The following is a 13,567-nucleotide window of genomic DNA, read 5'->3' as shown; positions in this document are numbered from 1 at the left end:
GATTCTGCAAAATCAAGGCATAAAGTATAGATGGGGATTCCCCTTTAAGTTGTCTTTTACATATCGTGGACACCAAGTTCACGCTTCCTCTGTGTCCGACCTGAAACGTCATTTACAAGACTTACAGTTGGATCTCCCTCCATCTCAGAGTGACCCACCTGTATCGTCCTCCCGCACCAGACAGGGGCACCCCCCCCCCCGCACTTCTTCACAGGCTTCTCTGCAGGGATCCCAGGCCCTGCGATCGCTTCAGGCTCAACGCTACCAGGATGTCCCTACAGGATGACGTTTGTTCTGCCTATGACCTGGTCATTTTTCTGCTCGGCACTGTGAACGGATTTTTTTTCTTTTGTGTTTTTTGTTGCATCGTAACTTAGTTCACTGCTATTTTTCTCTACATTTTACCTCCAATTTAATTTGGAGATGCGGTTATTACCCATCATGCCCTATGCTCCAGGAGCGATTCTGGGAGGGCATGTTGTGGGCACTGTGCCCTTTGGCGAGGGGTAGACCCCCTCTATTTTGATTTATTTTCTTGTTGTGTGCGGGGTGGACTTTCCCCGGGTTCCTCCGGGGCCCACTGGTTACTATCATTTAGGTGCAAGGGACCACTTTACAGTTTATCAAATGTAATATGACTGATGGCTGCAAACTAGGGGTTGAGGCCGCCTCCGTCTTCGGATGGCGGTCACCTCCCCGGGCTCATATTGGTTCTCCTGACAGGTTCATTGTCACGGGGTTCTTGTAATTATTACCGGAGTTCTTGATTATTACACTGTTCTATTTTTGTTTGCCAGGCTTGGTTTTAGTCTCAACTGTTTGTGTCTGACAAAATAACACGTTTTGTGAATTATTTTTTTTTTTTTTGGTGTTTGTTATATTTATAAATTTTTTTTTTTAGATATGCCGGGTGGGCCCGGTGGACCATTGCGCCCCTCCTGTGTCGGTACTTGCGTGGGATCATGGTCCCGCCCAACTGCCGATCTTTAGGTGGACCCACCGGTCCACGCTTAGTGGCATTATTGCTTCATTTTATATTTCTCATCCGAGCTTCTCTCGGCTCCATTCTGTCTCTGTTTTCTCTCTTCTTCTATCGCTCCTTCTTGGCCCTCCTGGGCTTTCCTATTCCTGTTCTTTTTCCTCTTTCCCCAGAGTCCAGGGGGGTAGCGCACAGAGCATATAATAAGCCTCCCTTTCCATACGCAAAATGACATTACACTGGCTGTCTCTGAATGTGCAAGGTATGAACTCGCCACAGAAAAGGGTTAAAATATTTAAATATCTTAGAAAACAACGTATTGACATAGCATGTTTGCAGGAAACTCACTTTTCCTCTACCTCCTGTCCTAAATATTTTGATTCCCATTATCCCCAAGTCTTTCAGGCCAATGGTCAGACCAAGCAACGGGGAGTTTTGGTTGCTTTTCGTAAGACAGTCCCGTTTCGCTGTGATAGACAGATAGCCGACCCCGCTGGTAGGTATCTCCTGCTTTTAGGGAGCATTCAGGACACCGAGGTTACTATTTTGACTTATTATGCCCCCAACTCTAACCCAGGCCCTTTCCTCTCCCATATCTGTGCTCTATTGACATTGCACCAGAGAGGGACCCTATTGCTAGCGGGAGACTCCAATGTCGCCCTAAATCCAACCTTGGATAAATGTCCCTCGGACAAGCTGGCCCCCTCCCCGGCAGCTAAAGCGTTTTCCCGTTCATTACGCTCCCATGATTTGGTAGATCTCTGGCGAGAATGCCATCCATCAAGCAGGGATTATACTTACTATTCCCATCCGCACCATTCACACTCCAGAATCGATCATGTCATCATGTATAGAAAACATCTTCCTTTAGTAGAGTCGGTGTCTATTTTAGCAGCTCCCTGGACAGACCATGATCCCCTGTTAGTAGTTTGTCGGTCTTTATTGCATAATCCGCAACCATCCCCCTGGGTCATGAATGACTCGTTATTATCTTTAAGAGATATTCAGGACAGCTTAACGGAAGCGTCTACTGAGTACTTTCGCCTTAATTCTGCCTCGGTTTCTTCCCCAGTGACCCTATGGGAAGCCTACAAAGCTGTTCTAAGGGGCCGTATTATCCAGTTAGCATCAAAACGCAAAAAAGAAAGACAAAAGTTGCAGAGGCAGTTGGAGTCCCGCCTGGACTCTGCTTCTGCTATTTTTAAAACTACCCCTTCTCGTGCTAACCGTAAGCTCCTGGACCAGGCTCGCATGGAATTAGACCTTTGTCTGACTGATCAAGCTGAACGCACCTTGCGCTGGTCTCGTCAACGCTGGTACGCCAGAGCAAATAAACCCACTGCGATGCTGGCTAGGAGATTACGGACGTTTGATTCTAAACCAGCCCCTATAGCCTTGCGCACTAGACATAATCAACTCACGAGTAACCCGGTACGTATATTGGATGAGTTCCGCCATAGACTTTCTGTTCTGTACTCCGCCCAGGACTCTGGATCGGAGAAAGATAGGACAGAATTTCTTCAGCGAGTTACACTCCCCTCCTTAACAAGCACCCAGAAAGGCCTTATGGACTGTGATATTCGTGAATCCGAGGTTAGGCAATGTATTAAGGATCTAAATTGGGAAGCGTCCTGGCCCGGATGGCTTTACGGCCCTTTACTATAGGAAGCTAGTCGATGTGGTGGCAGCCCCATTGACGGCAATGTACAATTCCATTAAGAATGGGCGGAACCTTTCCCAGGAGTTGCTCACAGCTAATATAGTGATGTTACCGAAGCCTGATCGTGACCATACCTCCTGGGCGAACTTCCGTCCTATTTCCCTAATATAGACATGAAAATTCTTACAAAAATATTAGCTAATCGTCTTAATTCTTTCCTTCCCCGCCTAATTAAAAAGGACCAAGTAGGTTTTGTTCCGATGCGACAGGCTGGGGATGCGATCCGGAGAATTATTCAACTGCAGCATATCGCCCAAAGCCGATCATTACATTCTATGCTCTTGTCGCTAGATGTGAACAAAGCTTTTGACACGCTATCCTGGCCGTATCTTATGACCGTGCTCCGCCATTTTGGCTTTAGAGCTTCATTTCTGCGTTGGTTGGCAGCACTGTACGACGCCCAAGCCAAAATTAAATACTATGGGTTTGAATCACCCAAATTCCCTATTCGAAGAGGCACTCGTCAGGTCTGCCCACTTTCGCCCCTACTATTTGTCTTGGCCATGGAACCTCTAGCGGAGGCGATCCGTTCACATCCTGACATCAAGGGCATTGAAGTGGCAGGTTTTCCACATAAAATTTCGCTATTTGCGGATGATATTTTGTTCACTTTGACCTCACCCAGACTTTCCCTACCTACCGTAACTTGTTTTCTCTCTTAGAGACTTTTGCGTCCCTATCGGGTCTAAGAGTTAACCCTACTAAGTCCAAATCTATGTCGGTCAATCTTTCATCTCTAGAATTAGCCTCTATAAAAGCAAATTTCCCTTTTCAATGGCTTCCTTCATTGCCCTACCTGGGTATTCATATCACCCCTAGGTATGATGGTTTGTACCAGGCCAATTTTCCTTCTCTTTTCCGCAAACTAGATGCATTGCTGTCCTCTTGGTCCTACTGCCCGATCTCCTGGTTTGGCAGAATTACCGCGGTCCGTATGACCTATCTCCCTAAGTTATTGTATTTTTTTAGGGTTCTGCCCATCCCCATTGCCCCTCACATACTGCGAATTTATCAGCGTAAGCTTCTGAAATTTATATGGGGGTCCTCTCGCCCTCGTATTAACAAACAGACATTATATGCCAGACGGATTGAGGGGGGCCTGTCGGTCCCTAATCTTCGGGCGTACTATCTGGCGGCGAATATAGCCCCAATCACTCGCCTCCACGATAACTACCAAATGCCATTGTGGGCCACTATTGACCTGGTTGACTCACACCCTACGCCCATCTCGTCCATCCCCTGGCTTCCTCCAGCGAAGCGCCCGAAAGGGCTTGGACCGTGTATGGTCCATTCGCTACGCCTCTGGGACTCGATAAAATATTCAGCAAATCTTATATCCTCCCATTTGCCTTTACTACGTCTGGCGCACTGCCCAATGTTCCCCCCTAGTTGCGATAATCCGGGTCAGTTTTCTTGGTGGGCGGATAGGGGCTTCATAGATGTTTATTCACTGCTTACCCCCATGAAAATAATCTCTTTTGAAACGCTTCGTTCTTCCCATGACATTCCTTTGCGGGAACATTATAGTTACCTACAAATTAAGCACTTTCTCCAGCGACTCCTTCGGGCCCAGCCTACTCCGTACACTCTGACCTCCTTTGAAAGGATATGCAGGGCTACTCCTCACTCCCCGGGGACTATATCCCTACTATACTCTTCTATCATTTCTATCAGCAAACCCCCCGTAAGCAAATATTATCTTCAGTGGGAGAAGGATTTGGCAGACTATGACATTAACTCTCATGAAAAGTTCAAGGAATGTCCTTATTCTTGAAAATGCTTATAAAGTTTTTTATAGGTGGTATTATACGCCCGACAGACTAGCAAGATTTATCCCCTCTTATTCTCCTCATTGTTTTAGGGGCTGTCTGACAATAGGGTCTATGGCACATATTTGGTGGACATGCCCAAAAGTTTGTAGACTCTGGGTTAGGGTCTACGCGCTGCTACGAAATAGGTTTCATACCAACCTGAAAAGAGATCCATATGAAGCCCTGCTTTGTAAACCTATCCAAGAACTTCTTCGCTCAGAGCGCCAATTAGCCCAACATCTTTTCAATGCAACAAAATTGACCATTGCCCGCTCTTGGAAAACTCCTGTACTCAGTTTTGAAGCAGTTAAGAATCGCATGAATGATATCATGGTTAATGAGAAACTAACGTCTTTAACCTCTGACACACACAACAAATTTCTTAGGACCTGGAGTCCCTGGATATCTTGTAACCCGACCTCCAGGTTTGATGGTCGCTTGATGTCAATCTAAGGGCTCTGTGCGCCCCCCCCCCTCCCTTCGTGGAACGGACTCTCTCCCCTCTTTTTCTCTTGGTCTTTACTATCCGTCGTCTTTACTCTTCTTCTGTCTTTTGCTTCTAACCTATTTCTTCTTTTCTCTTGTCTATATGTGCTTTCCTTCCTTTGATTTAGTTTGGGAAGGACCCACATTTGTCTTGCTGGTTATGATGGTTGGTAATAGTCAAACCCGACAGATTGCACTATATTTTCATTAACGTCCTTTTGATTTACTTTTATGTGATTGTTCATCCTGGGTGCGTTTGTTTTGCATCGCTTCTTAGTACTCATGTTGCTGTACACCATGCTAAACATGTAATATTCAGCTGTTGGGAATTTTTTTTTTTTTTTTTTCCTCTCTGTTATGGATATTTATTGTAACCAGCAACTATTTGGATATTCTTGTTATGTTTTATTTGTTAATAAAACTTTTGTAAAAGAAACTAAATTTGCAGTAAAGTAGGGCTTTTCCCTTAAAGCCTGCTGGTCCTTACTTTGTCCCAGGCTTCCCCTAAGGGATTATTTGGTGGTACTATTTATCACGTGGCCAGGAGTGGGTCTATATCTAGCATATTTAGTATGGTGGAACAAAGGCAGTAGCCCTATGGCGCCCTGCCTGCTTAAATTTTGAGTCAAGGGGTCTCCCATTGTCTGATACCTGACTCTTGACATTTATTTGTATCTACCCCTTTATAGTAACCCCATTCCTTGCTTTTTCTTTTAAGGAGAAATTCTCCGCTACAATTTCTGAATTTATGAGAAAATTGCAGCCATAATAGCAGATGGGCTGTAAGCAAGTTTCTATGTCTAAGTTTCTAATGGCGGCACAGTGGTGTAGTGGTTAGCACTCTCACCTAGCAGTAAGAAGGGTCGCTGGTTCAAATCCCCAACCAAGACACTACCTGCCTGGAGTTTGCATGTTCTCCCTGTGCCTGCGTGGGTTTCCTCTGGGTACTCCGGTTTCCTCCCACAATCCAAAGACATGCAGGTAGGTTAATTGGCTTCTGTCCAAAATTGACCCTAGTATATGAATGGGGACCTTGGATTGTGGGCTCCTTGAGGGTAGGGACCGATGTGAGTGTGCAATGTACAGGGATAGGGACAATTGTAGACACTCACTCAGGTTGAACTGGATGGACTGGTGTCTTTATTCAACCTTACTAACTATGAAACGATGTCCCTCTCTTAGACTTAGAACTTCATGCATTAGCTACACCTAAAGTTACAAGTCTAAGTTCTCTAAGTCAGTGGTTCTCAACCGCAGTCCTCAAGTACCCCCAACGAGCCATGTTTTCAGGTTTTCTTTTACTTTGCACAGCTGCTTTAAATCAATATCAATGACATGGGAAGTTCCCAAAACATGGCCTGTTGGGGGTACTTGAGGCCTGAGGTTGAGAACCACTGCTCTAAATAACCCTCATAGCCTGTCAAGATTTCCCCAGTACGTTCCCTATTGGAGAGTGATTGACCAAACCCTGATAAAGTCTTTGGTCCCACCAAACCTTTGCCCATAGAGGAGGGGCTCAAAAAAAAGTGCATCACCCTGGTAAATGACTGTCCATTTCTTGTGTCTTGAAAAGACTAACAGTCCCTGTAGAGGACATCTAGTATCAAAAAGACAATGATGGGGGCACAAATTAGCATCACTGCTGGGCACAGACTGCCATGACTGCTGGGCACTGTTAGGGCTGCAGTAATAATGATAATCAGAACCCCGATTGTATGTACAGTTCTCCCCTGTGAGGAGATGCCACTGATCGGCTCTTCTCTCTTCACGCTCTGTCAGTGTGAGGCAAGGAGAGCCGATTACCGATATTTTTGTGTTTACATGTGATCGGTTGTGATTGGACACTGCAATGGGACACCGCACACCCCCACAGGCACATGATCGCGGTGAGACTGGCTGACGTCAAACAAGAGGGTATCCTGCCCATTGTTAATAGTCTATACAGAAGGCGGTTAAGAAGTTAACAGTGTATACTTAGCTGCTCTGTGCAATGGCATTGCACAGAGAAGCCCCAAAAACCCCTTTTCTGAGGTCCCCCCAGGCTATGGTCACTCCTCTTCTTCAAGTGACCCCATAGCAAGCCGCTTGCAAGTGTCTATGGACAAACAAAGCGTGGTTTGGCCCACAATATGCTCTCTTCCCACAGGATTTGACCGATAGCAGCAAGAGCAAATGATTCACACTCCTGCAGAGTTTCGTGTGAGCAGAAAGACGGGAGAAGAGCTGTTGCAGAGGATCACAGTGCTGGATCGGGATTAGGCTCAAGTAGGTGTTTAAGGGTGGGTTTGCAGTGAGCAGATTTTGAAAGATTTTAATATATTATTGCAAAGACTGCATTAGGATAAAAAAAGTTTTCCTTTAGAACCACTTTAATAAAGGTGTCTAGTGACCCACCAAAGAGTTGCTCCCTGTCAAACAGACAGGGATCAGTCAGCATCAATATGGGGCTGTGCACCATGTGCTCAGCCCAGAATGCCAGAGTCTGGAAAATGGCCATAGACACAAACAGTTGAATGGCTGAGCTCAACTGAGCAAGAGAGACTTTAAGGAGAGTCTTTTGTCATCTTTTTTAAAAAGCATGACTGCTGTTATGGAGGGGTCTGGCAGTGACACGGCAGGGAACGCTGACTGGCAGCACTTACGCTTTGTGCATCCTGTGGTGTCTATCAGAGACTTTCCCCATTACGTCTGCCATAAAGGTTAAAAATTCTTGGGCTGTGAGAGGGGTAGGGGGGAGGAACCCACATAGAAAGCAGCAAAGCCCTGTACTCAACACATGAAGGGTACTCGCTCCTTTTTCAGAGGAGAACCCTCCAGGTATGAATTCCCCACTTCTCCCGCCTCAATAGAGCATACCCTCTCCTCCTTGGAGGGTCTTCAGGGACTAGTACTAGCAGGATATGGCTTGCCACAGCTCTAAACCTTTAGAGCACTCTGCAGCTAACCGCACAGTATTACACAACTTTGTTTACCAGTATCCTCACTTGAAAGTGGCAGAAAATAACCTATGGTTAAGACTTAAAGGAGCCTGTGTCCTGTATTGTACAAATAACCACATTTACATTAAAGAAACTGTCAACTAAATAAAAAACAAAAAAAATTTTGCTGTTGTAGGTATAAAGTGCAAGCCAATAAGCTTAGCTTCCCAAACCATCTTCTCATAGCTGAATACCGGTCAGCCAGTCTTGACAGGAACCCAGACACTTCACTATGATGGGCAGCCTTTATCCACTTCAATACCTCAGGGAGTCATATGACATCCTTGAGTTTGTGAGGGGAAATCTGACTGATGCCTGTAGCTACAGGCATCATTCAGATATTCTTTCCAGCCGGTGATTCTGTGCATGATAAGAACCATCATGGTGGCAGTTCCACCACTTGATCTTTCGTATAGACAACAGGAGGGGCCCCCCCCTCCCGCCGCCATCCGGGCTCTACCGTGCCATCGGGGGATGACCATCAGAGGCCCAGGCATGATGTCATATCGGGTTCCCGGAAGTAAACAAAGCCGCAATCGCGGCTGTCAGCATGGAGGAGAGATGCGGGGTCTTATTGACCCCGCATCTCTCTATAAAGAGGACCTGTCACAACAGATTCCTATTACAAGGGATGTTTACATTCCTTGTAATAGGAATAAAAGTGATAAAAAAAAAATTATTATATATTTAAAACGCCCCTGTCCCCGGTAGCTCGCTCTCAGAAGCAAACGCACATGTAAGTCCCGCCCACATATGTAAACACCGTTCAAACCAATCGTGAGGTATCGCTGCGTGCGTTAGAGTGTCTAGCACTAGACCTTCTCTGTCATTCTAATCTGGTAACCTGTAAAAATTTTCAAAGCATCGCCTATGGAGATTTTTAAGTAGCGAAGTTTGGCAACATTTCGTGAGTGTGCGCAATTGACATGACATGACATGTTAGGTATACATTTACTCTGCGTAACATCATCTTTCACATTATACAAAAAATTGGGATAACTTTTGTTTTATTTTTTTAATTCATGAAACTGTTAAAAAAATAAAATAAAAAATAAGCTGTTGGAAAAATTATTGCGCAAATACCGTGCAAGATAAAAAGTTACAGTGACCGCCATTTTATTCCCTAGGATGTCTGTATGCTAAAGAAAAATGTATAATGTTTGGGGGGCTCTGAGTATATTATATATTATATATATATATATATATATATATATATATATACACACACACACACACACACACACACACACACACACACACACACACTGATGTGTCCAGCGCTGCTGCAACACCAGTCTACCTTGATGGCTCACTCTGACCAGCCACATCACTCTCAGAGGAGGGTGACATTTTATTGGACATTGTTTTACAACCATCTAAATCAATCGATCCCCTAGAACCCTTTGAGGAGTTTGTGGTCCCCCTTCCACTGATAGCCTGATGCACAAAGCAGAGGCACTACCAGAAGGAATGCATACACTGCTAGGCTATAGTCCAGCAATATATTGCTGCTATTAATGCCCAGCCTGAAGTAGTAACTACGGGTACCTTCAGACCCAAAGCGAGCATGGTGCTGGGGGTTTACAAAAAGCTGTCAAGTGGCTGCTGCATTTCCCCCCCCCCCCCGTTTTCTTCACCCCCCCCCCCCAGAAACATGAATCCAGGCTCTTATACCCCCTGAGGGGGGGGGATCCCAGCATAGGGGGGCCACAGGCGGGGAGACAAATCCCCTTTTGCTTACTGGAGGATCTGCTGCTTTGGCCGAGGAAGAAAGAGGAAGTGTTCAGCTCCTGACACAGCGCTGTTTCCAGCATGAGCTTGTGAGTGCTCAATACAGCCCCCAGTGGTGACACATAAGCATGACAACATTATTTACTTAAAGGAGACATTCATAAGAAAATTCTAAAATATTTCTTAGAAGACTCCATTTACCTTCCCGCCTCAGGGTTTTCTGTGGTAAACCAACAGACCCAATTTTCAACCTTCACGGTGGGCTGCGTAAACCTTCAGGGCAGGGGAACCTAAAGGCAACCCACAATCCTGCACCTGCAACAGCACCTTGCCAGTAAAGCTTTATGGCCTCACTACCAAAAAGTACTGGATACCAGGGTCAAGCTCTCTAAAAAGAGAAGCATTCACAGGCAAAACCTTGTTTCTTCGGATACAAGGCCTGGGTATCATTCAATTTGGCCCAAAAAAGGACACTGAATGGATCCGGTCAGCATGGCTAGCCCCCAGCAAGGATTGCTCCAGTGGAGCTCAGAACATCACATCTTTACTCGTGACCAACACCTTAGACACTGGCGAAAAACCTGAGGTACTCCCAGTAGTGGGAGGGGTTATATAGGGAGTGCACTTCTTGTCTTAGGGTGTGCCAGTGTTCATCACCTGAAGGTGGCCTATAACCCACATAGTAACTACTATAGCATAGCCAGAGAAGTGACCAGTGTGTGCTCTCCTGCTTAGTTCGGTCAGTTTAAAAAAAAGGAAAGCAGGGGGACTGGTAGGAACATCAGACATTTCACACAAAGGAAGCTGTACAAAGAACAGGATACTTTATGATACAAGTACATGGTACAACAGGCACAAATCAGGAATATGAATTTTTGGGGTAACCAATGCTTAAGTAATGAAAATGTGGCTGTACCATATACATGTATAAATATTTACAGACTCGTTTAAAATATTCACATTAAAAATAATTAACACCAAGCTGAATCTAAAGATCTTACACGTAAATTAAGACACTTGACCAATTTGCTTTCAAGTAGGAGCAAAGCAGCACAGCATGGAGATACTATATTTTACATTCACCTGATTTTTCAGGCTCCTTATCTTCTTCTATTGTCTGCTTCATTGCTTCCCTCTGCTGTTGGAAACTTTTCCCTGTGAAAACAAAAAAGTAAATAAAAGATCCACATGCAGAAGCTGTATAACAAATGAGTAAAAAAAAGGAAGAAGGTATGAAGACAGGAAAGTGCAATCTTTGGGAGTGTTTTCAGGCTTCAGGAGGCCTACAGCAAATTTGGTCAAAGTTTTTTTTACCTATAGACCCTTAACTGCAAAGGCAGTTTTTTGTTAACGGGGAACTAAGTCTTTGATGGTATATTTAACTGACAAAAAGGTAGGAGCAGGTTATTGTTAAGGTTTACAAAACACTATCACTTCTATACCAACCCATAACACCCTTCCATTACCAGGCCATTTCTCAGCACTGTGATAGTTTGACAATTACGCTGTTGTGCAAACACTGTACCCAAATTAGTTTAATATAACCCCCACCCCTACTATTTAAAAAAAAAAAAAAAAAAAAAAAGAAATTAAAGAAAAGAAAGACCATTAATTAAAAAAAAGGAACAGTTCCCCTTTTTTCTGGTAAAATACAAAGCATGCAAGAATGCTACAAACACCCCCTAAATTAAATATATAGATATGCATTGTGCCCAAACTGGGCAGGTTAACTCTTTCTCAGATTGACACATTGGATTGGAAAAAAAAGCAACATTTCACACATATTGATTGAGGCCAGTAAGGTCCCATTCACTTGCTGTTACATTATTGACCTGCAGATTTAAAACTCGCTGCCTCTAACGTTTGAAGTCACATACGCCAATTTGTATATCACTGCCTACAATCAAAGTTGTGAAATTTAATGTGCATTTCCTCCCCTTTTATATGAGGTGTTCTTTATTCTTTCTATTTATGGGAGACAATTGCAATTATGTGTCAATCCCATAAGGTTTTGTATAATACCCTTTTTTATTGGAAAATAATAAAGATTATTGGAAAAGAAAAGAGATTGGTGCACTAGATACATTATTGTACAGGTGATAACCAGAGGGAGGAGGCGGTGAAGAGGTTAATGTACTGGTCAGATACAGTGGCAGGTTGAAGGTGAAGGGGTTAATGTTCAAAAGGGCAGGACCAGGGAGGTGATGGGTTAATAGTACGTGTAATAGTAGTGTGTGTGGGCCATTCATAAATAACACAAGTTTTTGCCTTCCCCTATAGTAAGGGGAAGGGAATAGACAAGCAAATTTAACACTACCAAGAGATTAGTCATCACAGCGAAACACATGGCACCCAGCCCCTCGGATCGGCGGAGTACATTATACGATGTTCCCTTTACTTATTCACATGGAGAAGCGGTTATCTAGGTGCCCCTAATGTTAAAGGGGGCTTCCAGATTCTGATATAATCCCTGCCCACAGACCGCCACAACCAACAGGCCAGAGTTATGGGAAGAGGCCCATTTACCTCATCAACATGGAGACAAGGTGCCTTGCCCCAAGTTACCTATCCCTCCATGTTGAGGGCACATGGCCTAGTAGGTTTCAGGATGTGGGGCGGTACACTCATCCCCACTAAGTTTTTTGCCTGCCAGGCTGCTCGGATAGGGGTCCGGTATGGAATTTAGAGAGGGCCACATTCTGGCCACATGGTGGCTCCTTTAAAAGACGTAGCAGGCGTGCGCCAGCTGCACAGTGGAGGCTCCACTGCGCATTGGCCGGTGGGCGCGATCGCCACAGGCCACCTGCGATTGCGGGCACGAGAGCCAGAACCGGGATTTGTGTGTGTAAACACAAATCCCGGGTCTGACAGGGGAGGAGAGCCAGATCGTCCGTTCCTACTAAGTAGGCTCCTCCTCTAGTTAGTCTCCTCCCCTCACTGTTAGAAACACATCTAGGGAACACATTTAACCCCTTGATCGCCCCCTAGTGTTAACCCCTTCCCTGTCGGTGACATTTACACAGTAATCTGGGCATTTTTATAGCACTGATTGCTATATAAATGTCGATGGTCCCAAAAAAGTGTCAAAAGTGTCCGATCTGTCCACCGCAGTCGTGATAAAAATCGCTGATCGCCGCAATTATTAGTTAAAAATTAAATAAATGATAAAAATGCCATAAATCTATCCCCTGAGGAATGGAAACATGTATATGTTATTCACAAGGGTTCCATAAATGTATCTACCCAGGAGAGTAGATATAAGATATTCTCTAAATGGTATAGAACCCCCGACAAAATTCATAAATTCTTCCCTAGTTTCCCTTCTACATGTTGGCGTTGCAACACAGCATTAGGAACTCTACTCCACATATGGTGGGAATGCCCACTTCTGCAACCGTTTTGACTAGAAATCCACAGACACATCGCCAAAATAACATACACCCCTGAATTCACTCCTGCCCAATTCCTTTTACACTACTCCTCCGCTTCCAAGAGAGCATATGCTAAATCCCTCACAATGCATCTCATTAATGCAGCCAATCAGTGTATTCCAGTTCATTGGATGAGCCCCTCTCCTCCTACACTGACTGAATGGGTGACACGGGTGGATAAGTTAGCGGACATGGAAAGTCTCATTCACCAGGCGAGAGATGAACCCAATAAATATGGGGAAATTTGGGCATGTTGGAAACACTTCAGAGATTCCTTTAATTCTGGGAACCACAGTAACAACCCATAGATGTGCCCTCAGTATTCTTCTTAACAACCACGGTTTCCGGTTACCTTTAGATCAGTCTTCCCCCTCCTCAATGCACAAGTTCTCAAGCTTTTTTAACCCTGTACTGTGACTCAATGTGTCCTG

General features: G+C 44.7%; 1 protein-coding gene across 2 annotated transcripts in view; it reads right to left on the bottom strand.

Moving 5' to 3' along the window:
- PALS1 (protein associated with LIN7 1, MAGUK p55 family member) overlaps nt 1–13,567 on the bottom strand; it is a 247,882-nt gene that overhangs the window by 75,762 nt on the left and 158,553 nt on the right. For both annotated transcript variants that reach the window (XM_077465006.1, XM_077465005.1), the window contains one exon: nt 10,789–10,860. In XM_077465006.1, coding sequence (XP_077321132.1) covers nt 10,789–10,860 — 72 coding nt within the window. The remainder of the gene's footprint in view (nt 1–10,788; nt 10,861–13,567) is intronic.

This window comes from Lithobates pipiens, unplaced genomic scaffold, assembly GCF_037356315.1.
Source record: "Lithobates pipiens isolate NorthernLeopardFrog02 unplaced genomic scaffold, aLitPip1_a1.2 Scaffold_30, whole genome shotgun sequence".
In the NCBI taxonomy this organism is placed as follows: domain Eukaryota; kingdom Metazoa; phylum Chordata; class Amphibia; order Anura; family Ranidae; genus Lithobates; species Lithobates pipiens.
Note: the sequence above shows the minus strand (reverse complement) of the source record. Positions and strands in the feature narration are given on the sequence as shown.